Source organism: Protopterus annectens, chromosome 6.part0, assembly GCF_019279795.1.
Source record: "Protopterus annectens isolate FY-2018-M chromosome 6.part0, PAN1.0, whole genome shotgun sequence".
In the NCBI taxonomy this organism is placed as follows: domain Eukaryota; kingdom Metazoa; phylum Chordata; order Ceratodontiformes; family Protopteridae; genus Protopterus; species Protopterus annectens.
The window spans coordinates 518,934,573-518,962,386 of NC_056737.1; the positions used below are offsets into that span (position 1 = coordinate 518,934,573).

Here is a 27,814-nt window from a genome sequence, read left to right on the forward strand (position 1 = left end):
GAGATTTTTTTGTCTGGTGTCTTTCTCATAACCTGGATACACTTACTGTGGATGTTCCTTTGGTTCTCTCTTATTTGTGTGAATTGTTCAATGCTTGGTTGGCATATTCTTCTGTTAAGGCTCACCTGTCAGCTATTTCAAATTGTCTGCCTTTGACTCCCCTTTTGGTTTCTAGATTTGAGGCCAAACAGTTTCTTAAAGATGTCCTTCACATTAAGCCTCCCAGGAAGCCTGTTCCTCCTTCCTGGGACCTTAATTTTATTTTAGAAGAATTGACTCAGGCTACGTTTGAGCCTGCAGCTTCAGCTTCCTTACAGCATTGTTCTTGGAAGACTGTTCTTCTTTTCACCCTTACCTCTGCCAGGCAGGTGTCTGAGCTGCAAGCCCTTATGACTGTTCCTCTTTTTTTGTTTTTTCATAAAGACAGGCTGTCTCTTCCTACTAATCCTTCATTTATGCCCAATGTGCTTAATGAGTTGTCTCTTAATCAGTCTATTCATTTCCCCACACTTTCCCTTCTCCAAAATCTGCTAGTGAGAAGGTTCTTCATACCTTGGATTTGCGTAGACAATTCAGATATTACTTGAATAAAACTAGAGCCATTCCTAAATCTGAGCAGCTTTTGTTTCCTTTCATCCTAGGTCATTAGGTCTGGCTGTTTACAAGCCAACCATTTCTTCTTGGATACCTAAAGCCATTTTTTTTGTTATTCCTTTCATAGGTTCATAGGTTCATACTAGGCTATCTGCCCTGGGGCAATTATAAGCATAGCCCGATTCTGTATGGCTTACGCCACCCCTTGATTTAAGTATACTGTGCCCTTTTTAAGGTTTAGTTTACTGTGCCTCTGTCTAATAGTGACACGGGAGTAATCCCTGGGACAAACCTACGATCCCCCATCCACCTATTGAGATTCTTCTTGAAGAGATTCAGTGAGGTGCTCTGCCTCACATGAACTGGAATTCTATTCCAGAGCGAAGGGAGCCTCTGGGTTATGAACCTGTCCCTCCAGCAAGTTCTATTTATTTCTGTGCTGAGGTTCAAGTCCCTCGAGCATGTGGCTCTAAGGGATTTAGATTTACTGAGGTGGAGCATGTCCATTAATTCTGGATTTGACATAGCTTTGTATGTCAGGCATAGATCGCCTCGAAGTAGGCGGTATGCAACTGAGTAGAGCTGGAGTTTTTTTAACCGAGCAGCATATGACATCTGTTTGAGACCCTTGATCCTCTTGGTGAGATACGTTTGGGGTCTTTCTAATTGCTGCAGGTGTTGGGTAAGGTACATCCCAAAAGGGGCATTGTATTCTATGATGGGCCTGATGAGGGATGAATAAAGGGGCACGATTACCTCTCTTGATCTAGATGTGAAACCCTTCGTGATGAGGTGGGCTATGTAGAAGGTCTTTCTAACCAAACACAGCAACAGAAGAACGAAATAGCAACAACACACCAAACAGCCAGTACTTTTCTTCTCCTTTAATGTGAAATGATCTGGTACCTCGGCAGTTCGCCTTCAAGGATCACAATTAATTGCTGCATAGTAGCAGCTTATATAGCAAATATCCAAAGAATCAATTATTCAATTAACTAATAAATATCACAATAGGAGAAACATGAATACTTTTTTAAAGTGATCTTGTGAGTTACAATGAATTTCATAAATAAATGCATATTATTTTATATCATTCACAATAATAAATACTTCATAAATTTATATGCAATATGAATACAAAATCCATAACTTATTTTCAAAAATTATTTACAATATTATAATTAATTAATTAATTAAACTACTTCAGATGCCCAATTCTAAATTTAAACCAAAAGGTTTTAAAGTGTTGAATTTCAGGATCATCCTAGTTTCCAGCTCCAATAGCTTCTCAGAAACATTATCACCACTATTAGTGAAAGGCTTCCCCAAAACTCCATATTTTAAACTGTCAATTTTCCCTTCATGACATTCAAAAAAATGTTTGGCTACTGGACTAAGTAAATTTGAATTTCGAATGTCCCTCAAGTGTTCCAAAATCCTAACTCTGACCATTCTATTTGTTTGTCCAATATACCAGATGCTATTACAACTACAAGTTAATGCATACACAACCCCAATAGATTTACAATTGAAGTAATGCCTGGGAGCATGGTTAATATTATTGATGGAATTAATATTAATTACTCTATCACAAAGACTACAAGAACCACATCTGAAAGTTCCTACACTAATGGCATGGGAAACTTTATTGTGGCAACAATTGTTATTTAATATTTCCTTTAAGTTTTTTCCTTTTTTAAACGAAAATGTAATATGGTATGGAAAAAATTCACCTATGCCTTCATCCTCACTGACCAAGTACCAAAACCTCTTAATTAAAGAGACAAATCTTTCAGAAAAGGCAGTGTACTTCGTCACAAAAAATATATCCTCCACATCTCTTTCCTTCTTTAAAGGATCAACAACATCCGATTTAAACTTAATGGCATGTCTGACCTTATTCTTGTTCATCACTTTATCCATACCATCTAACAACTGCTTTTTATCATACCCTCTTTCAGTAAGCCTCAAATAAACTTCATGTAACTCATAACCCAACTCACATTCCAAACTGGTATGTGAATATATTCTTTTGAATTCACCAAAAGGTAGAGCTTTCAACAAGTGAGGGGGATGCATGCTAGTAGCATGCAAAAACATGTTAACAGAAGTGCTCTTTCTGAAAGGTCTGAACTCAACAACATTATTTCTATTGAATAAAGTTAAATCCAAATAGTTTATTTCATTTCTATTCATTTCGTAAGAAAATGAAAGATTATGTTCATTGTTGTTCAGAAGTTCAAAAAAATCACAAAATTCAGACATGTCCCCCTTACAAATAAAAATTAAATCATCAATGAAACGCTTATATAGAACTACCTTATGCTTGAAAAACTCAGTGGGATATAAAAATCTCTTTTCAAAAAAATCCATGTATAAGACAGCATAAGTAGGAGCATAAGCAGCTCCCATTGCTGTTCCCTTAATTTGTAAAAAATATTCATTATTGAACATGAAGTAGTTATGAGTTAAACAAAATTCCAGTAGTGTAATCAGAAAGTTAGTCCTAGGACCTTCACCTAACATGTTATAAATGGCCTCAAGTCCCCACCTCTTGTCAATATTCGTGTACAGAGATTTGACGTCGATGGTCACCCAGTAATACTCATAATTCCAACTAATCTTAGAAATAACATCAATCAATTCTTGGGTATTACTAATGTGAGCACTAACCTTGTTTAAATGAATTTTTAACTGAGAATCCAAAAAAATATTGACATTCTCCACAAAAGAGCCTATCCCTGAAACTATCGGCTTCCCAGGTGGCTCAACCAAATCTTTGTGAACCTTGGGTAGAGCATATAATATTGGTGTAGTGGGGTCTTTTACATACATCTTTTTAACATCACTTTGAGAAAAAAATCCTAGTTGTTCTCCCCTTTCCAATAAAAATGACAATTCTTCATTATAAACTTTAAGAGGGTCACAATCAAGTTTATGATAATCTTCACCATTAGAAAGTAGTCTATAAACCATCCTACAATAGTCGGGTCTGTTCAAAATAACCTAATTACCTCCCTTATCAGCACACTTGAAAATGTACTGATCTTTTAAGCCTTTGAGATTTTTAAGGCTTGCCATTCCCTTCTATTCAGATTAAAGTGTTTTTTTTCTTTACAAAATTCCCTAAATGATGCCTCCATTTCTTTAAGAAGCACCTTCTGAAAGATTGTAATAGCAGGAACCGAAATGACTGGTGTGAAGTTGCTTTTAACATTTTTAAATTTTGGCATCTTCAACTTACCATAACCAGTCAAATAATTCATGTCAGAAACAGTATCAGAATCGGAACAAACAGAACAGTCATTATTTTCATCAAAGAGAAAATCACAGTCATTACATTCATTATTATATATGGATAAATTCATTAAACTCTCATCAAACTCAGCTTCTTCAAAAAATTCATGATGAGTCTGATTTGATGGAAGAATGGAAGCAAACCTCTTTGCAGTGTACTTTAGGTTTGCTCCGTACACTGGTAAAGCGTTATAAAAGATCTCATGATAAGCTCAAACAAGAAATTTCAGTGTTGCAAAATGAGCTTTTAGCTGAAGTCAATTATAGAGCCCAAATGGTTGATATTAGTGAGAAAATAAGTAAATTGGAGGCTGATATTGTATCAAAAAAGCGTGGAAAACTAGTCCGGGATTTAAAAGACTATGATACAGGTGTCATTTTTAGCTGGCAACGTGAACCTGTGCGTAATCCGTCCAGGGGGAGGAGCTGGACACGCAGTTTCAAACGAAGGGACTTTTCAGCTTCTTCCTTTTCCTCTACGGAACATAATTCTGCTTCCAAAAATGTCTCATTTGCCAGAACTGTCGTATCAAACCGGGCTTCTAACAGGGATGTTTCTGAAGCTCCTAATGAGGCTTCCAATTCTACTGTTGCTGATAATGTGAACTTTCAAAATGATAGTCGCAACAAGGGAAGAAATGGGAGAAATGGCCGTAAGGGGCGAATCCGCTATAAGTAAAGGTCTGATCGCAAAAGTTTCATGCAGAACTCCTTATAATGTTTTTCATTAAAATGTGTTAATCTATCTGATTTATGTATGGATAATGATATGTTTAATGTCTTGAGCAAAGGGAGCAAATTTGTTCTTAAGTTTTTTCCGACTTTTGCTGATATTTACTTAGAAGTCAGGGCATTTATTCGCAAGCTTTTGCTGAGAGTATATTTCAAAAAATTTGTCAGTGTGAATGTGAATAAGCATTTGAATGTTTTAAATGAAGCTCACGATGAATTTTTTGAAGAAGCTGAGTTTGACGAGAGTTTAATGAATTTATCCATATATAATTATGAATGTAATGACTGTGATTTTCTCTTTGATGAAAATAATGACTGTTCTGTTTGTTCCGATTCTGATACTGTTTCTGACATGAATTATTTGACTGGTTATGGTAAGTTGAAGATGCCAAAATTTAAAAATGTTAAAAGCAACTTCACACCAGTCATTTCGGTTCCTGCTATTACAATCTTTCAGAAGGTGCTTCTTAAAGAAACGGAGGCATCATTTAGGGAATTTTGTAAAGAAAAAAACACTTTAATCTGAATAGAAGGGAATGGCAAGCCTTAAAAAATCTCAAAGGCTTAAAAGATCAGTACATTTTCAAGTGTGCTGATAAGGGAGGTAATTGGGTTATTTTGAACAGACCCGACTATTGTAGGATGGTTTATAGACTACTTTCTAATGGTGAAGATTATCATAAACTTGATTGTGACCCTCTTAAAGTTTATAATGAAGAATTGTCATTTTTATTGGAAAGGGGAGAACGACTAGGATTTTTTCTCAAAGTGATGTTAAAAAGATGTATGTAAAAGACCCCACTACACCAATATTATATGCTCTACCCAAGGTTCACAAAGATTTGGTTGAGCCACCTGGGAGGCCGATAGTTTCAGGGATAGGCTCTTTTGTGGAGAATGTCAATATTTTTTTGGATTCTCAGTTAAAAATTCATTTAAACAAGGTTAGTGCTCACATTAGTAATACCCAAGAATTGATTGATGTTATTTCTAAGATTAGTTGGAATTATGAGTATTACTGGGTGACCATCGACGTCAAATCTCTGTACACGAATATTGACAAGAGGTGGGGACTTGAGGCCATTTATAACATGTTAGGTGAAGGTCCTAGGACTAACTTTCTGATTACACTACTGGAATTTTGTTTAACTCATAACTACTTCATGTTCAATAATGAATATTTTTTACAAATTAAGGGAACAGCAATGGGAGCTGCTTATGCTCCTACTTATGCTGTCTTATACATGGATTTTTTTGAAAAGAGATTTTTATATCCCACTGAGTTTTTCAAGCATAAGGTAGTTCTATATAAGCGTTTCATTGATGATTTAATTTTTATTTGTAAGGGGGACATGTCTGAATTTTGTGATTTTTTTGAACTTCTGAACAACAATGAACATAATCTTTCATTTTCTTATGAAATGAATAGAAATGAAATAAACTATTTGGATTTAACTTTATTCAATAGAAATAACGTTGTTGAGTTCAGACTTTTCAGAAAGAGCACTTCTGTTAACATGTTTTTGCATGCTACTAGCATGCATCCCCCTCACTTGTTGAAAGCTCTACCTTTGGTGAATTCAAAAGAATATATTCACATACCAGTTTGGAATGTGAGTTGGGTTATGAGTTACATGAAGTTTATTTGAGGCTTATTGAAAGAGGGTATGATAAAAAGCAGTTGTTAGATGGTATGGATAAAGTGATGAACAAGAATAAGGTCAGACATGCCATTAAGTTTAAATTGGATGTTGTTGATCCTTTAAAGAAGGAAAGAGATGTGGAGGATATATTTTTTGTGACGAAGTACACTGCCTTTTCTGAAAGATTTGTCTCTTTAATTAAGAGGTTTTGGTACTTGGTCAGTGAGGATGAAGGCATAGGTGAATTTTTTCCATACCATATTACATTTTCGTTTAAAAAAGGAAAAAACTTAAAGGAAATATTAAATAACAATTGTTGCCACAATAAAGTTTCCCATGCCATTAGTGTAGGAACTTTCAGATGTGGTTCTTGTAGTCTTTGTGATAGAGTAATTAATATTAATTCCATCAATAATATTAACCATGCTCCCAGGCATTACTTCAATTGTAAATCTATTGGGGTTGTGTATGCATTAACTTGTAGTTGTAATAGCATCTGGTATATTGGACAAACAAAGAGAATGGTCAGAGTTAGGATTTTGGAACACTTGAGGGACATTCGAAATTCAAATTTACTTAGTCCAGTAGCCAAACATTTTTTTGAATGTCATGAAGGGAAAATTGACAGTTTAAAATATGGAGTTTTGGGGAAGCCTTTCACTAATAGTGGTGATAATGTTTCCGAGAAGCTATTGGAGCTGGAAACTAGGATGATCCTGAAATTCAACACTTTAAAACCTTTTGGTTTAAATTTAGAATTGGGCATCTGAAGTAGTTTAATTAATTAATTATTTATAATATTGTAAATAATTTTTGAAAATAAGTTATGGATTTTGTATTCATATTGCATATAAATTTATGAAGTATTTATTATTGTGAATTATATAAAATAATATGCATTTATTTATGAAATTCATTGTAACTCACAAGATCACTTTAAAAAAGTATTCATGTTTCTCCTATTGTGATATTTATTAGTTAATTGAATAATTGATTCTTTGGATATTTGCTATATAAGCTGCTACTATGCAGCAATTAATTGTGATCCTTGAAGGCGAACTGCCGAGGTACCAGATCATTTCACATTAAAGGAGAAGAAAAGTACTGGCTGTTTGGTGTGTCTTTCTAACCACTTTGGCAATGTGGTTTTCAAAGGAGAGATTGCTATCAACTTGGGTCCCCAGGTCCCTAATAACTTTCTCTGTACTTAATGGGTTTCTGCCTATGTGGTAATTTGTGGGCACATTGTTTTTGCCAAAGGGTATGACTATACATTTTTTGGCATTTAGCTTTAAACCATGGTGCTGGCACCAGTTATCTGTCTCTGTGAGACCTTTTTGAAGGATGTTTGTGTCAGCTGGAGAGTTGATTATGGCGCCCAGTTTGCAGTCGTCTGCGAACTTGGTGAGCCATAGTCCTCCCACGTTTGCCTGTACCTCGGAAAAGTATATACCGAACAAGAGTGGTCCCAGGACAGAACCCTGTGGGATGCCACTTGTGACCGGTTTCGAGTCGGACATGGCTCCAGCAACTCTCACTCTGTGGGTTCTGTCTTTGAGCCAGTTTGCGACCCATCTTGTGACATAGGGGTTTATATTTAAGCTGGATAGCTTATCTATGATGCCCGAGTGGGGTATTGTGTCAAATGTCTTTGCAAGGTCCAGATAGGCTGTGTGGACTACCTTCCCTTCATCTATGGCTTTGGTGACTGTTTTGAAGAAGTCAACCAGGTTCAAAAGGCAGGATCTGCCCTTGACAAAGCCGAACTGGGTAGGATCTAGTGTCTGTAGATCCCCAATGTCTTTGTTTATGAGCTCCATGATGATCCTCTCCATAGCCTTGCAGACTAAGCTAGTCAGGCTTATGGGGCGATAGTTTCAGGGTCCGTAGAGGCTCCACCTTTGTGGACTGGGACCACTGTTGCTGTATGCCATTCTGTGGGCACATATCCTGTAGTGAGGCTGAGATTGTATAGCTGTTTTATTTGAGGGATTAGTTCCTCTTGGAGTTCATGTAGAACGCAACCTGGGACGCCATCTGGTCCCATGGAAGCAGTGTTTTTTGCTTTGGAGAGGGCAACCTTCACCTGAGCATCAGAGATGTTTGGGAGGCAGCCCTCTGCCGGGATAGATACTTGCTCTTTTGGGGGGGGAGGGGGTGAAGAAGTTTGCACTGAACCTGTCTGCCAGGATATTGGTGATGTCTTGTGGGTTCAGTGTATTTTTTGTCATTTAGAATCAACTCAGAACAAGTCTGGGAGTTGCATCCCAGGTTTCTAACATAACTGAAAAAAGCCTTATGATTGTCTTTGGTGTCCTGTGCAATTTTTCTCTCGAAGCTGGCCTTGGAGGATTTTATGAGGGATCGTAATTTTTTGCTAGTACTGATCAGAGATGCCTTCCCTATTAGGGATTTTGCTCTATCATGTAGTAGCTTCCTCCTTCTGTTGTACAGTTTATTTATGGCAGGGGTCCACCAGACTGGACGCCTGCCTTTGGATGATTGGGTCTTGGTTTTGTTTGGGATAGCATGATCCATGCCTTCCAGGAGATGTCCGTAGAATGCGTTTATATAGGATTCTGCAGTTCGGGCCGTAGTTTCCACTGGCCCTGGGGCCTTGAAGGATTCCACTTCGGTTTTGAGAAGTGAGAAGTTCGCTTTTGAGAAGTTTTTCACTGTGGTTTTCTGGGCTGGGGGTGGGGTCGGGATGTGGACATCCAGTGAAATTAATTTATGGTCTGATCTTACCAATGAGGGATACACTTCTGGTGTGGAGCAAAGAGTCCCCATGTTGGTAATGATCAGGTCTAGTATGTTGTCCCCTCTTGTGGGAGTGGTGACTAGTTGTTCCATAGCATTTGAGTTTATAATTTCCAGGAACCTTTGGGCTAAGGTGCTGGGGCTTGAGTAGTGCTCCCAGTCAATGTTTGGGTAGTTGAAGTCGCCCAATAAAATGGTGTTCGGAGAGATCTTCATGTTCTCCAAAGTTTTCAGGAAAGCCGAGTGGGATTCCTGACTTTGAGAGGGTGGTCTGTAGGATGCTATAAACTGAAAAGCAGTCTTGCCCACTGTTAGTTGCACATGGATGGTCTCCGATACTTCATGCAATGCCACTAACCTGGAGGTGTGGATATCCTTGATAAATATGGAAACTCCCCCTCCTTTTGTGGTTCGGTCCGGGTTTTGGGGCCGAAAAGCATGATATGAGGTATAGCCTGGTAGTGCTGGGGTGCTTTCTGGAGCCTTGAACCAGGTTTCTGTCACTGCACAGATATCGATGTTCTCCATACTGAGAAGAGCTTTGAGTGCGTGCATCTTGAGGTTAAGACCTCTGGCGTTTAGCAGCATTACCCTTAGTTTCTTGTTCCTTGTGCTGTCTATGGGGTGGGTTTGACTTTTGAGCCTTGCCTAAAAAAGGCACTATGGGGGTGGCAAGAGCCTTTGCCAATATCTGAAAGCCCAGTGGTGACAGGTGCAAGCCGTCCCTAGCGAAGCAACGTGGCTTGTCGAGCATGTCATCCCAGGCTGACAGACACTGGATCCCCTTTGAATGACACCAAAATTTTAGCCAATTGTTAAAATCGATCATTTTGTCTTTGTACTGTGGCATCATTCTAGGTGAGGGTAAGATGCTGCTCAAGGTCAGGGTCATACCAGCCTGGACTACATGATCAGAGAGCTCCTCTATGTCTCTTCATGTAGTCCACGGAGGTACGTCTCAGGTCAATCACACCAGCATGTACAATGACTGAGTCATATTTGTATTTGCTTTGGAGTGACCTGAGTGCTTGCGTTATGTGGAGGATCCTAGCACCCGACAGGCAGCTCACCATGACCTTCTCTTTATTCAGCCTGGTGAGAGGGACGTCAGTGTGTCTGACAATAGAGTCACCTATTACAAGAGTATCAGGTGTGTTATTCAGCCTTAAGGGCTGTGGCTGCTTGGCACACTGACTTTGTGGGTTATGTGTTGTGCGTGTTTTGTTTTGAGGTAGCGTTTGCTTGGATGTCTGCTTTGGAGGTCTCTGTTGCTTAGGTAGATTTTTATTTAGAGCCTCCGAGTATGTTTTTGTGTATTTATGTGTTTGGTTCGCTGATGTGGTGGGACTATGTGATATTGGAATTGTGTTGTGTGAGGTTACCTTCTCCTCCTGACTGGTTACACCAGTTTTGAGATGAGAGAGCTCAGCCTCCAGTTTGGCTAAATAGTTGCATCTCTCACATATATTTGAACCTGTTTGGAGGAGAAGAGGGTTGTCCATGTACAAGAGACAGTTGTAACATTGCCTCAAAATTCCCAGATTCACCAGCTGGACTGGAGAGGAAACCATTGACTGACCTTTGGACATGCTAGAGTAATATAGGGAAACTGAATTTAAGACAGACCAATAGAGGACAGGGTAATCGTAGAGAGTATAAGAGTAAGTAGTGCTTATGGTTTAATAGTGCTAACTTGTAGGATTACTTAATTGGACCAGTGAAGGGCCTTAGAATGAGAATATGGTGTTTAAATTGAGAGATAGAGCAGTTCTAAGGGAAAAAGTGAAGAGCAGACTTTGTGGAGCCAGGAATAGTTTAAACCCAATTAGGCGGTGCTGCCCGCTGTTGCTCTATGCTCAAAAAAGCGCAAAACCGCGCAAAAGAGGGTTTTAAGAGAGGAAGGCGAAGGAGTTTTGGAATTGACCCAAAATGGCCAATAAAACTACAGTTTCAAGTCAGTAACCACTCCCACAGGGGCAGGCAGGCTGCTCAATGTTTTTCACTGCCACTGATCAACAGAGAGACTTCCCTTTAGCCCAAGCAAAAAATGGCCTCACAGAAACTTACAAACAGTTCAAGAACAGCAAGCCTGTAACTGATCTTTTTTAAATCTCAGAAAAGTGGGAAAAAAGCAAGATTTTTTTTGTTTTTTTCAGAGATAGCAGAGGTTCACAAGTATCAACAAGTTATAACAGTGCAGTAAATGACCCCACATGGGAAGAGCCTTCCTTGTACTAGGGCTGTAGCTTCTTCTGGTGCTTTTTTCCAAGGGGTTGGATACTAATTCTATTCTTTAGGCAGCTACCTGGACTTCTGTGCATACTTTTACCAAGCACTATAAGCTGGATGTGATTTATACGGCCAGAGCTGGTTTTGCTAGGGCCATTCTTCACAGCTTTCCAGATGGCTCTGCTGGCCCTTCCTCCTCCAAATCTTCTTTATGACCTTTTTTACTCTCCCTGTTGTAAAGGATACTGCAACAGTGATATGGAATGACATAGTACTGATGTGTAAAATCTTACCATAACAGTAGATGTCCTTCTGTTCACAGTTGCAGTATTCGCTCACTCCCTCCTCCGCCTGATCTTTTTCCCTTCTGGATATACTTGTTACCAAATAGTTTCCTTAGACTGTTGTTCCTACTGGGGCTTTTTGAGTTCTGAGGGTGGTACATGTGGATGTCACCTTTATGCCGTACGACACGCACTGTGAGCATATGTGTGATGTATGGCATTCCCATTACAACTTAAACGGTTTGGTATACTGGCTGAATGTCAGGCTGCCCTAGGCAGGGGATCCCTATTGTAAAGAATACTGCAACAGTGAGGACAGAGATATCTACTGTTATGGTAAGTTTTTACATAACTGTATTTTCTCAAATTCTTCTCAGTGTGACTATATTTGTAATCATGTGAACTTCCCATTTATGTAGCTGATTGTTTATGTGTTGTGCTTTTAATGTACTGGTAATCAGTCAGTCAAAGGGAAGGAGAACTTCCACAAAGTACAATACTCCCATTGCCAAAAGGTAGCCATAAGTACAAACTTAGTTTACCTGTAGTTCCACAGCTGGGACAGGGGTTTGTCTGCTCATACTTGCTTTTGCAGTGACCATTTTATAAAGAATTTTTACTGTTTGAAATATCAGTAACAGTTCTAATATAACTAATGCTGTCAGATCCAAGGACAAGTTGCTATTCTTTCCATAGACAGAATTGACAAAAAGGCAGGTAGTTTTCATTGTGAAGCTTCCTAACAGCCATGCAGAATCAATTAAAAGTTCCCTGTCTGTTAGTAGAACTTATCTTAAACTCATATGGTAATGAGTTGTTGCTTCACGGTGGTATTTTATTTATTTAATATATATCAAGCCAAATGGTAAAAAGGTCACAAAAATAAACCATCCAGTAAAAAATGCAAGAAAAACATAGCTGAGGTAGAATGTTCACTGTTGCGATACCTGAAACTTACTGTAATGAATGCCTATGGGATATATGCAAATGATCCCTTAAGGACTTGATTGGTTCCTGAATGTCCATGGCTTTTTACATTTAAGTCTATATGGGTGCATTCAGGCCAATAAAGTCAAAGCCCACATATCTATATATATATATATACCTATATCTATATGTACATACACATTCACTCATTGGTTATTTGGTAACAGGGCTCAGTTTTATGTCTGTTTTAATTTTAAAAGACACTGTGGTCAGAAATTGTTAAAACATACAAGTTGTTATATTGCTATTCTATAAACAGCTCATTTACTGAAGAACTAAAAGTAATTATCACTAATTATTTTTATCTTATTCTACCACCAAATGAGCTGATGGGGGCAGACATACTAATAACCAAAAAATAGAACCTATTCCACAAATCAGTGAAATAAAAAGCAATAACCTAAACAAACCACATGACCAAAAACACTTTTAAGAACCAAGATATGTTTACCACTTTCACCCCTATAATATAGTATACTTCTTATGGAGCTTTTCTCCCCAAGCCTCCGCTGAAACTGGGCTCCTGGCCCATTCAAACACTTCCCAGTAAACTAATGTAAAGTAAATAAATAAAAATAAATAATGGATTAACAAACCAGTCAATAGATGCTGACTAATGATTATCCTTGGATGACAGCAGTCCATTAGTTAATACTCTAAATCAGGGGTCTCAAACTCAAATGACCAGAAAGGGTGCATGTTGTCTAGTGCACTCAGTTGAAGGCCACAGTGTCCAAAGCAAAAAGAAATGTAGTCATTGCAGCCAGCAAAGCAGTATAGTAGCTTCACTAACTGTCATGCTCATCTGGAAGTTTAGCGGGCTGTTTAAGGTCTAAGGGCTGTGAGTTTGAGATCCTACCTCTAAACATTATATCTAGGGTGTATGTGAGAAATTAGTGCTGGATATGTCAGCTGCACCACATGTAATACCAGCTAGTGCCAAGTACATCTTATGCCATTTAATACAAGGGAAAGGAAATGCATTTGTTAAGAAAAGACAAAATTTGTTGCTTTTCGGAATTTGCTGTTTGGCTTAGAAAATGATCCTCCTAATAATATTTGGAGTGTATAAGCAATTCTTAAGAAAGATTAAGGAATAATTTTTTGATTCAGACATTCAAACTGTACAGTATCTATTTATTCATGTGTGTATTATTTCTTGAACCATATTGTAACAGAGCACTTTCCGCAGTTTAGTATGTTTATTTTCAGTTCTGAGACCAAATAGAGGCATTTGTATGCAAAGCTCATGCTGAGGTAGCACAATGCGAGTGAAAGCTGGGAAATTCCTGTTAACTATTCTTTTGTTTTCACTGAAAACTCTGAGGAAAGACTTATGTTATCCAGCAGTTTGAACTGCATTATAGCATCTGTGTTAATTCAGTAATATATATATATATATATATATATATATATATATATATATATATATATATATATATATTTATTACAGTTCGCATACAGCTTTGGTTCATATTCATACTTCATTATAGATGAACAAACAGTTGGATCTAGCTGTTGAATTCCAAGCCTTGCAAGACTAGCATGGGAAGGTGCCTTGTCTATTACATCTGATAGCAGCCTTGATCTTAGGACCATAGCATAATTGTCTTTTTAATGATAGTCCATTTCTAAAGCAGAAACTGGGTCTTTCACCAGCTATTTGTCTTCTACAGTCATCGGCTGTCAGAACTCTCCAGTTCTTTTTAATGACATCACAGATTTTGTTAAAATCACTAGAGTATGTCAACATTAATCTAGTTTTGTCATGTCATCTCATCACAAGGTGGTTGTTGTACTGGTTTACTTCCCTAGAAATATAAGGTCTACTCCTATCTGCTCTTAGAGATACACAGCAGTTTCTGCAACTGTTCGAGTGTGTAGAGAACAAAGGAAACATGAGAAACTGCTATCTGGTCACACTGGACTTTTGTACGTTATTCACAGTGATACCAAAAGATGCTGAAATAGAATTTGTAAGGCGGTTTCTACATGACAAAAATTACTATAATACTCAGGCAATCCTTATATCTACTAGAACTTATACTAGGACATAATATTTTTATATTTAATGGAAAATTTTATCTACAAACACTTGGTATAGCAATGGGCATGTCATGCGGCAACAGTTACACCAACATGGGGATGGCCAAGTGGATGGACCAATATGTCATCAGTCAGCACTGACATTCTGAACACTTTAAATATTATAAGAGATTTGTGTACAATATTTTTTTGCTGTGGCATGGTACTCTGCAAAGTTTGAAAAATGTTATCTCCTATTTGGAGAAAAGCACAGCATTTCTTAGGTTTACCGCCACTTATTCAAAACAGTCGATAAGTTTTTTAGATGTTCAGATCTCACTCGATGAAAATGGTAAACTGCACATGCAATTATACAGGAAAGAGTATCAGAGAAATATCTTACTACATAGATCTAGCATGCATCCCAAGCATGTATATAAAAATGTAGTTAAAAATCAGTTCCTTAGAGTCTCGCGATTAGATATAAAAGATGAAGACTTTATGCGAAATGTATAAGGAATGAGAGATGATTTAGTTAACAGGGGTTATAGAAATATAGCATTGGATGACTCCCTTGACCAAGTTATTCAGATAAGACTAGGTAGGGGTAAAACATAATTTCCTAGGAAAATAAATCAGCACGACAACCACCTTACGATCAGACAACATGAGAATAAAACTAGATTAATGTTGACATACTCTTGTGATGTTAAAATCTGTGACGTCATTAAAAAGAACTGGAGTGTTCTGACAGCTGATGACTGCATGAAAGAAATAGTTGGTGAAATACATAGTTTCTGTTTTAGAAATGGACTGTCATTAAAAAGGTAATTATGCTACGGTCCCAAGATCAAGAGTGCTATTGGATCAAATAGACAAGGGATCTTTCCATGCCAATCTTGCAAGGCTTGCAATTCAATAGCTAGATCCGAATGTTTTGTTCATCCTATAATGAAGTATAAATATGAATCAAAGCTGTATGCAAATTGTAAAAGTTTGAATTTGGTGTACGTTGCTTCTTATAATCAATGTGCCCATTTTATGTAGGAAAGATGAACTGTAAGTTCGTGGAGCACATGCCAAAATATCTTAGCAATATTCACACTAAAAATCCACAAAATGCTCTTGCAAAGCACGTGGAATTAAATCCAAGGCACACTTTTAATTTTTTAGTTTTACAGTTAATTACTGATAATATACAAGGTTGTAATATAGTGAATGGCACTGAACTTGCAAAGACTAAGTGGATAATTTAGTTACAAGCACACAAGGTACCTGGCTTAAATGGCCATGTTCCTTTAAAGCTGGTCTTAAAAGCAAGATGGGTTACCTAATGTTTTCATGCCATTAGATACATTGTATTTTAAATATCACGAGTTGTTACATTGTTTTTAGATCTGAAGTAGTGCCTTGTGTGCAAAAGCGCTTATCATTATTGTTTTATTTATAAATTATATGTTTTTAGCTGTGGTAGTTGGTTTTATATTAATTAATCCATTCCATTTGTTGGCTCATTTTCAGTGTAGGCCTGTGGAGAAAAGCTGCAGAAAACAGTTATAATGAAGTTATACAAAATATGTATACATTTCAAAATACATAAATAAGATTCGGAGAATAATAGTAAAATGTAGGTAAACAGTATTAGTTAGTAGAAACATTTTAATGATAAGTTCAAAAATTAGGGAATATTGTATTAGGTAATGGAGATTGATTGATTGAGTAATTTATTTATTTATTAGCATTTGTTTACCCAGATAATCTGACTGGGCACAAAGCCCCATTTTCAGAGGAGGGAGAAGGAGAGAAGCTCCACACAGAATATATACATTAAGCTTATAAAAGGTTACAATAAGAAAAGAGTACAAATCTAATAAAGCATTACTAAAAATTATCAGTTGATGTTTAAAAGATAAACAGTGAATGTAACTGAAATGAGTAGGTAGTCTTAACTGCTAAACCAAAAGAAAAAAGAAATAAGATATGTTGAATATTAACAACAAATAAGTAGAACTATTACAATACAGAAGTACCTTGTTTGCATTGTGCATGTAAGATATATATAAGCAATCAACAGCTACTAAGTTGAGTTTCTACAGAACAGAGTACATTACTAACATTGGCTTCTTGGGTTAGGCTTATATACAGTATTCATAGATAACTGACTTGGCTACTATAGGCAGGGTAAGGAAGATGCTCTGAGTAGTTTGTAAGGTATGGAAGAATTGTGGTATGTAGATGTAGGGAAACTGTGTTGTAAGATAGAAGAATAGATTACAAAGTACAATAAAATGTCAGTAAACAGATGCAAGGATGTTGAGTTGAAAAACAGACAAGCACATTATAGTTGGAAGAAAATATAACAGAGGGGGGTATATGAAAAGGTAAGGGAGGGCTGGTTAAAAATGGTTTGTACATAAAGAACAACTAGCCAGTAAAAGGCAGGTAAAGGATGTTAATAACAATTGTTTTGTTTGGGACGTTATGTACGGCTTTTGGTGAATGTAGTTTTGTGGGTATCGAGGAGTCATTACCCCTGGTAAATGTCAAGAACATGACTGTGTTTCCATCAGATGTTGTTTTAATGTTAAGAAGTTATGGATTTGTTTTAGGGTGAGTAGGATGGGCTTCCAGATTTTGGATACAAAGGAGGAGTACAGTGAGTCATGGCAGAGTTATTAGATTTTTTTTTTTGACTACTAAAAGGCATTTTTTGGTGGTGCTCATGGTCCTTTTGGTGCAGTAGTAGTGAATAACGGTGCTGTTACTATATATACAGTGTGTCTGTCTATGTGTAATACATCGTTTATCATATATGTGCAACTCATTGACCCCATCTGGATGAGTTGTAGCTCACTGATTGTTTTTTTCTCATAGTAAATCATTGGTAGCACTGCTTTTATTACACAGTCAGCAGTTGTTCACTGTTTTTCTGGGGCTTCTATTTTGCCCAGAGTTATGTAGTCTTGGAGTTAGTGCTGAAGGTCTTAAATATTAAATTGTAAGGAAGAGTAGAGTAAGATATATGTAAGCAATCCACAGCTAATATGAAGAGTTACTACAGAACACGGTACATTATTAACAGTGGCTTTTTGTTTTTTTTTTTCTTGTTTTAGTTAAGGGGTGTGGGGCAAGCAGAGTGGCTTGCCCATATTAAAAAAAAAAAACTTTTTTGTTTGACTGGTTGAAGCTTTGGCATGTTGTTTGCACACTTCTAAATTTAATGTGTGTGTGTGTAATTTTCGTATATACACAATTTGATAACCATGTCTTTTATAATATGATGCATTGTTAAAGTAACAAATTAACTTATATTAGCTGCACACAGTCATTCATTAATATAAAATGTGACAATTACTTAAATACATAAAGCATAAAAGTAATAGCATTGTTATTTTATTCCTAGATTGACAAAGAATTTGGATATTTTCCAAAGGATGCAGTTAATCTTGAAGAAGAATATGTGTCTAAAAATGTGGACATTCCAACTAAGGTAAAATAAAAAATGGAACATGGTTTACAGAGTAACTTACTAACAGTTGCACAGCATTCTACGATAACATTGAACCTGCCTTTAATAACAGACAATGTATGACTTATTCAGTAGTAAATGTAATCAGTTACAGCTTTTTGCTGGACAAAATTTATATTTTATGTTAAATAACCTTGTGAGCAAAGTGCAACAGAGTATTTCAGATCAAAATCCCAAGGTTGCTCAAATGGCACACAGAAACAAAGCCCTGATTATGGCCCACACAGACAGGTTTGATTAGTGTCTTAGGTGTCTGTTGAGACTGGCAATGGAGGTTGGGCAGTGCTGACCATTGACTAGAAAGAACCATGGAAGAGTAGACAGCAATGCAAATGCATGGTTTGGGGGTAGGCAATGGGGTCACCAAGCCGATGCTTCGTGGTAGCATTCAATTTGGGTGTGCAGATGCAAGCAAAGACACGTGGAAGGCATTGTGGGCCTCTGCAGTGATACCAATGTCATGTCCCCCCACCCAGGGTTAAGGTTAGGATTATTAAAAATTTCTTTTTATGGAGATTCTGGCAATACCACAAAGCACTTCAATAGCTACCTGAATGATGTCCCTTGGTGACAGCTCTCACCCTGATTCTGTGTGAAATTCCCACTATCAGGGAATGAATGGCTTGTTTCCCAATGGGGGAAGCTTGGTGGTCAGTAAGCATGGGGGGAAAGAGAATATGAAAAAAAAGCCAGGTGGAACTGCAGTGAGTCATGATTGTTATGCAGTAGTTTTTGAAATGTACATTTGTTGGTGAGAAAAGGAAATAATAGCTGTAAATGCAGATACTGAAGAAGGCTGACCTGTTCGGGTTTGCTCTTGCTAAAGTATATCCACATTCCCATCTGAACCACTTGTAACATACGTGGAAACTCTAAATTCTCAAATGAATATTACCAGTTATGTTTTTTTAAACAATATCATTTTAGATACATTTCTTGCATAATAGTGGTAGTGTGTTCCTTATATTTTTAAACAGCTCCAGACCTATGTGTTTCTACTTTTCACTTTTCCCTACTGGCTGTATACACTAAACACAACAGTTACTGTTATGACCATTCCTGTATACATAATACAGCTCTGTTTACAAATAATGCCTCTGCAGATGAAATTCCCTTTTCTCCTTAGTGCAGCAACTTCAGAGCTGATTATATTGAGTAATGTGTTCAGGGGCATAGCCTCCTGCATTAAGGGTATGGGGTCTTTGTTTCTATAACTCCACCTGGCTTCAACATATTAAGAGTTGATAGACCTCACAGAAAAGGTGGTGGCATTGCCCTTCTTTACAAATCCAAATTAAAAGTCTAGCTCCTTCAAAAAGAAACCCCAGATTTCAACACTGCCGAGACCCTATTCACCAAAATCCTACTAAACCAACACAAACAACTAAACCTACTCTGCATTTATATACCCCCAGGAGACAACCTTAAGACACTAGAATCTATACTCCACTGGGCTGCCTACCCCCCTGTCCCAAGAAACTTTACTCCTAGGTGATGTCAACATAGGCTGGAACAATATACACTCACCCATAGCCACCAACCACAAACCACAAAAACCTATATAATTTCATACAACTCATACATTCACCCACAAGAATTGACAAAACCACCAAACGATAATCCACATTAGACTGGATCCTGACTAACCAGCCCAATACTGCCCACCTATCTGGAATACTACCTGACTCCCTCAGTGACCATAACCCAACCTTTCTCCTTCAGCACAGAATAAAATCTACTAACACCCCCGCTCTCTTACAAATCCATTCCCAAAAAAACTTCTCCCCAGAACAATTCTCAGAAGCCCTAAAATCCTGTGACTGGGCTCCCATAAAAACCCTTCCCCTGGATAATGCAGTAGAATACTTTAATGCCAAATTCCTATAGATTTTAAACCAACTAGCCCCACTAAAAACTATAAGATCGTGAAGTAACCCTGCCCCCTGGTTAAACAATGCCACAGAAATCTTACTCAAGACTACAGACAAAGCTTGGATAACTTGGCAAAAATACAAAACTCCCATAACTAGGCAAAGCTTTGTTGAGCTCAGAAATAAAGCAAAAAAGCAGGTTAGGTTGGACAAGAAACACTACTATATTTCCCTACAAACTAAACATAACAACAACCCACAGAAATTCTGGGCTGCAGTGAACAACATCCTCCAGCCTGGTAAAGCTAGCACACCACCCACAGATATCACAGGTACTGATCCACACATAGCCTCTACTTTTAATAACTACTTTACCTCTTCAATACTGAACCTGGTAAGTGCAATATCACCCATGACCCAACATCAACCCTTAAACTACCAGACTAACTCCACCCCCTTCACTTTTAACCCAGTTCCAACTACAACCATTCAAAATCTCTTAGCTAAACTCAAACCTACCACCCTAGCTGCCGACAGTCTTCCAGCTCAATATCTCCAAACTGCATCCAAGGCCATCACCTACCCCGTCTCCCTACTCATTAACAGATCTATCTCCTTGCATTCCATTCCTTCATTATGGAAAACCTCATATATCATCCCTTTCCACAAGGAAGGTCCATCTACTGACCTCTCCAACTACCGTCCCATTGCTGTCCTATCACCCCTCTCAAAAATTCTAGAAGAATGTATCCACCACCAAATCCTTACCCATCTGTTAACTAGCAACCTTCTAAATAAAACCCAACATTGATTCAGACCTCCTCATAGCACCAACACTGCTCTAATTAACTTCTCCAATACCATAAACTTGCATAGGAACCAAGGGAAGCTGGTCTCTGCCACTTTCTTAGACCTATCCAAGGCATTTGATACAGTTTCCCATAGCAAACTCCTCATCTGCCTAGCAGAATTCAACCTCGATGACTCCACCCAAAAATGGTTTTACAGTTACCTAAACAACCGGTCACAAGCTGTCAAATGGGGCAACTCCCTATCCCCCCCACTCCCTGTCACATGCGGTGTCCCACAAGGTTCAGTCCTTGGTCCCCTTCTCTTCAACATATTTACAAATAATCTCCACCTAGCTACCACTAAAGCCAACATTGTCCAGTATGCAGATGACACTACTCTAATCTGCTCAACACCAAACATCCAATTACTACAAAGTAAAGCCCAGGAATCCTTCACTGAGGTAGAGAACTGGCTAAACAACTACCAACTATTACTAAACCCCAAAAAAACACAGCTAATACTATTCCACCCAATCAATCACTCCTCTGCCACCTTTACCATCATGTCAGCCAATGGCACCCTCATCACCCCAGTAACTGAGGCCAAACTCTTAGGCATCACTATTGATCAACAACTTAAATTCAACAAGCATGTATCCCAAACTATCTCTAAAGTCCATAAAAAACTTGGGTGCCTATATCGTTGCATACTATTTCTAACCCCCAAAACCAGAACAACAATAGCCAGAACTCCTCTCTTATCAACACTACTATATGCCTCTCTAGTCCTCACCAACATTAACAAAACTAACCTGAACAAACTCTCCACATGCTACAATAAAATAGCTATGTTCGCTGCCAATAATAGATCACATTCCCACCACTGCCAATCCCTAATTAAACTACACTGGTTAGAATTTCCAAACCTCCTACGCTACCACCAACTGATCATAGCCCATCAAATTATTTTTCATCCGGGGAAGAGCCCTGCCCTAGCTGATATACTAAACGTTCACAACCCCAAAAGGGAAATACATTCATGTAACAAAAACCTGATTGAAATCAACCCATGCAATAACAGTGCTGGGGAGGCCCTATTCTCTTATGATGTTACTAAAGTATGGAACACCCTCCCACCTGAACTCAGGCTACAAAGTCACACAAGCACCTTCAAGGGCCTTCTTAATTCACATCTCTATGCTAACCCTCTTTGCAACTGCAAAGACCCCCCCTTGAAGACTCACTACTCCATATAAGTGACCCGCTGTATGCCTCCATTGCATACACTATATTCTCACCTGATATACTCACCTGATATGTACTTTTTTTTTGTAAATATTGTAAATAGGGTTCTACTCCTGAGTATCTTATTGTTTGAGTATCTTATTGTTTTACAAAATTGTTCTTGTACTTCTTTGTTTCTCTTACCTTATATACCAGTTTTTTATTGTTATCTAAACCATGTATGTACTCTGTTAACTTCCTTGGAGCTTTTCTCCCCAGGACTCCACTGAAAATGGACACTTTGTGTCCAGTTGGATTTATCCTGGTAAAATAATGTTAAAATAAAACAAATAAATAAATAATACTTGTGTTCAGAATTAGAACTCTAATTTTATGACTTTTTTAATCAAGTAGAATTCAAACTCCTGTCATTTGCAACACTAACATGGAACCACCCATATCTACCTCACTTCCTGTCTTTTTCCCTGCTTTCCCTCTCCCTCATTCTTCTTCCTCCAGTTATTGCCCCCTCCACTTCCCCATTCACCATGACAGAAGTTACTTAGCTTTTAGCTTTCTGCATGGAATGTAGTCATTAACTTTTGATAAAGCAGATAAATGATTACATTTACATTCCTGTAATATAAACAGAACAATATAAAGTATAGTCCTTTGTATGAACCATTTTTCTTGATGTCATATCAGGTTTTTATTCAGCAAGAGGTTCTAGTGGGGACCACCAATCATGCACTGGCCTGTAAAATTTTATATCTCAATCTGTGGTACTTTGGCTGTTAAATAAATTATAATGTATTGGTGCACATGTAAATAAAACTGCTCCAGCACCTTATGCAGCCTTGCTGTCATGCAAGAGAAATAAGTAATGGGGAAGTACAATGGAAGAAGGACCATTTCTAATTGATTTAAGCCTTTCTACAGTCTACTCTACTAGACCCTGACTTCATCAGTGGTCATTCTAGTCACTAGGCAGGCCACTACTGACTCATCCATTGTTGGGGCAAAAGAATATGTGCAGTAAGTCAAGATAGACCTATGAGTTTTGTCAGCAGCATTTACTGATTATTAAATCAGCTATTTCTTCTCCCAATAAGACTGTGGAACATCACTTATTTTATTTAAAATCCATCATAACAAAAATTAGAATTAAAGTATTGGCTGTTGCAACTGGTGAATGCAGATGTCAGAACAGGTGAATATGAGTCACAAGTTGAATCCGTATTACAGCAAAACACTTTCCTATTTCAAAATTTAGTTATCAGTGTTAAATAAAATGCTGTAATTTCCACTTGTACTTAAAGAAGAGAACAGTGTGCATCATTTCTTTAGTATTAGCTAAATGAGAAATTAAAAAAATACCAGTTTGAGAGAAAAAAGTTTTAGAAATGAAGTACTCTTGTTTGTTTCTTGGCACTACTTGATAGTAAAGCATTGTATCTAGCATCATGAACATATTAATTCCCAATGAAAGGATCATGTTAATCCAAATTTCATAATTTGTATTCTGCCTGTCAGAAGTATAAGATCTTTCCTTCACCACAGACTGTCTGCTAGGCCAGAACACATCTTTCTGTGGGAAATATACATACATTACAATAGGCCTCTAGGCTTTTAGTCCCGTCCAAATTGTCCATCCACACTTTGACTTCTAGTGGATTATCAATCCCTTTTAGAGGCCTTAGGTTTTGCCCAAGTACAGTAATTGATAAGAGTACAGTTTTGTAGAGAATTTAGAAATACTTTCAAAAACCGAGGCTTAAATATTTTTATGACAGAAAAAAGGAGTAAACGTGGATAGTATGAATTCAGAAATTATAAAAAAAATTCTTCTTTTATTTCAAGATACTGCTTCAGTCAAACTGTACATTGTCACATCCTGAATATGCAAAAACAAACCTATTGCAACCTTCTTTCTTCTGAGAAAAAGGCATTACAGACTTTAAAATCCAAACACATTCTCATGAAAAGGGCAGACACAGAGTCTGCAGTATTCATCTTAAACCATGATTTTTATGTTGTGGAAGCCAACAGACAACTTTCTTATTACACCTATTGTGGGTATTTACCTGCTGATCCAACTGAACATTACAGAGAATTGAAAGAACTTGTTAACTACTTCCCAGATCACATCCAGGACAGTGACTGACCTTATTCCCAGTCAGTCTAAGCCAAAAACCTTCTACATGTTAATAAAATGTATAAGTCAAGGAAACCAGGAAGAGCAATAGTTTCTGGCAGATGGATTTTCTGCTATTCTAGGTAAACATCTACAGCCAGAAGTAAAAAAATGCACAGTTATATTATTCATGAAACTATTCATTGTCTTCACAAATTTTCAAATTATCATAACCTACCACCTGACTCTATTACCAGCCACCATGGATGTTATATAATTCTGTACAAGTATCACGTAAAAGGGCAACATTGGTGTCCATGTTACATATTTATGAGAGAAAGCAGATTATCACACAGTTACCTTAGATGTAACTGGACAACTAATAGACTTCATTTTGACACAACTTTAATGGAATGTATTGCATTCATGTTATGAGAACTGCAACAGACACCAAAATGGCTTAGCAGTGTGCAAACCTCTTCACGAGAAACACAGAAGTCAAATGTCTAAGGCACTGCATGCACAGACCATTTGCACATATCCATTTTATTAATTTATTCATAATTTGAACACATGACATGTAAACTTTCAGTGAGTTCCACCAAGAGCCCAGTGAGGTCCCATCATCTACAAAGCTGTATTTGGCTTCAAGTGTTACTTTCAGGATACTAAGGTTAGCATATATAATGGAACCTTATAGACATGTCTTTGCAGGAAATCAACAGACAGATGTATATGCACAGAAACAATAATCATCCCAGCCACACAAAATAGTATGTCGTTTACATTTAAATACTACACAATCAATGACTTTCTTCCAGTGAGGAAGAGGGAAAGATGCACAGATGACATAACTGCACGAAGCCTTCCATGCTCAGAGCTACTCTGCCATGGAATTTTACAGCACTGAGGAATGGGCAACACAACTACCAAGATGACAGTTTCTCCAGTAAAAGGAGAGGATCCTGATGGCAAGGTTACACAGACCTTAAAAAGGTCTACAAAATCATAAGGGACCGACAACCAATATTTACTGAGAATGAAAATTTGAGAAAATATAAACCTTTCAAGATCTCCAAATACTGTGTGAAAGAAATAGCCAAACTATACCCAATTATTGTAAGAAGCAATCTGGCATAAACCATACAGTTGTCCAAGATGCAAAATGTGAGATGATTTGTAGTGCTGCCAGCATTTCAATTTATTAGTGAGTACTATATGCACTTCTGAAAATGTGCTTTGCTGCTCAGATGCCGGAGATAACCACAGTAGATGGAACCCATTTTGAGGTATTCCAGCTACAAATTTTCCCTTAGTAGCACTTGTGTGTGATCACTTAGTAGCACTACTCTTAGACCTTCCTCCATTTACCCTCTTGGCTCTCTTTGGCCTCTCTCCCTCAGTTTCTGACAAATATGGATGGACAATTTCCTATTTTTTTCTCCTGCCAGTCTGGTAAAAGTCTATGGACCTATACCTAAAGTGACTTCACAAAGGGATTCATTACATTTATTTGGGTCATGGTTAAATGAAAAGTTTACCAAGCTTTTCATTTGAAAATAGCACAAGTAAATAAATGAGTATGTCTAATGCATTATGGTACTTAACTCACCAGATGCCACAATGCCCCTATAAAGCCTGAAAATACACTTTAACTGAAACGTAACATTTAGGAAAACTTTTGTCAACAGCAACTAACAATTAGCACATATTTATTTATTTTACATTTATTAACCAGTTAAATACACTGGTCCAGTAACCCTTTTCAGGCACAATCCGAACCTAGCAGGAAAAGGCAGTTTTTACAAAAATAAATTACACAACAGTTGTTCAGAGGTGATACATAAATTTGCCACTAGGAAAGACACTTATTACAAACAAATCAACTGTAACATAGTTGTGCAAAGATTAAATGAATATGGCAAATATTGCAGTTGTTTTAAGTATGCATAGAGATAACAAGCAGTAATACAAGCTATAATTCAAATGTTATGATGCCTTGTTGAGATTAGCTTGATGAGGCTGGAGATGTGCAATAAGAAAGATTTAACTTGAGCACCATTATTCAGGGGAGGGAGAAACAAAGGGAAAGGGGTGGGCAATAAGTAGACAGGCTGATATGGTTAAGCTCAGAAATATTCAAACACCAGCAGTTGTGAAAGTAGAGGAATGATAAATCACTTGCAAGTTGGCTTATTAATTATATCAAATCACTGTATATGTATCTTATACTGAAAATGCATGATTTTTATGATGAGTTAGGGTGGCCTCATAATGTTGAACTTCTCAAAAAGTTAAAGGTCCATGAAAAATTTCTGGGGTGCTATGTAGAATTGTCATCTGTTTTTTATTCAAAAAGACAGAGTGGGTAATATTATATTACACTTCAAACCATTGGTTTAACAATTAGTAAGGCTCGAATATTCAATATTTTATATGTTCAGTACTGCTTCACTTCAAAGATGCCCACTAGAATTTAACACTGATGACACGTGGTACATACATACATACATACATATATATATATACTAGTTCCAGGACAGCTATTCACTTTCTTTATTTTTCCCCTTTATTTGCGGGAACAAAGTTTTATATAGCATAGAAACTGCTTATAACATGTTTCATTTACTATTTCATGTTGGGATGGTCAGGCTGACCTCTTCAGAAATATCCCCAGTCACACTTTAGCAGTATTCACACATTCTAAGCTAACATCTTATTCACCTAACACTGTTTGCATTTCTGTAATGGAATACAATGACATTATCCTTATTGTTATTATATTTTTAAACTCAGACTTCTACCTTACATAGACCTCTTGCTGAGATTGACTATATACATGTTTACAATTGTCCTTCACTACTTTTAATTACTCTTTCAACATATCTATTTTTATTGATATTTATTTTTAAAGTTAGAATAAATATCTGTTTTTATTGATATTTACTTTCAAAATTAGAATAATGGTAGATGACTTGAACTAATACTGTTTTTTAATACTAAATGAACATTGGTTCTAATGTATCATTTGAAAGGTCCTTTCATTTTCTTTGTAGGCAATGAAACTTGCCATCTAAGATTTTTAGATGACCCTCACGACACACAGAAAACACACATAGTCTGTCTCCCTTTGGAAGTTTCTATATCATAGCTCTAAGCACCTGTGCTACATAGTGAAATTTTTCCCCACACTGGAATTTCTAAAATATTTAGCAATTGGGAAAGAGCAATACACACTGTTTTTGCTTTCAGGAGCAAGTGGGCATTAAATTGCATTAAACAAACATTGTCCAACAGTGTGTTAATGTACATGTAAAGTCTGATATGTCATGGCAGCATATGAAGCTTATTTGGAAAAAGAGCAAATGGCTACCATTTTTTACACTTGCTAAATGAGGTTTTGCTGTACAGTAAGCATAAAATAATAACAGAAAATGTAAAAAAGAAAACTTCTTGCTAAGTGTGGTTTAAAACGGTTGTATTTAGCAATGTGGTAAAATAAAGAAAAAAATGCAACTGAGAAAGAGAGTGTGTGTGTTCGCGTGCATGCGTATGTGTGTTTGAGAGAGAGAGAGAGGGAGAATGCATACTTCTCGACAACTTTGCTCAAGAAATCAAATCTAAAGAAGCTTTCCATCACATGCATTATCTGAGCAATAATGTCTATAGTTTTACTGACAACCTATAATCCTCAATCATTTATCCGAAAAAGGA

At 37.2% G+C, this 27,814-nt stretch overlaps 1 protein-coding gene across 1 annotated transcript in view; it reads left to right on the forward strand.

The window, feature by feature from the left end:
* LOC122803867 (melanoma inhibitory activity protein 2-like) overlaps nt 1–27,814 on the forward strand; it is a 477,884-nt gene that overhangs the window by 237,717 nt on the left and 212,353 nt on the right. Inside the window, exon 3 of the mRNA XM_044073547.1 lies at nt 17,955–18,041. Coding sequence (XP_043929482.1) covers nt 17,955–18,041 — 87 coding nt within the window. The remainder of the gene's footprint in view (nt 1–17,954; nt 18,042–27,814) is intronic.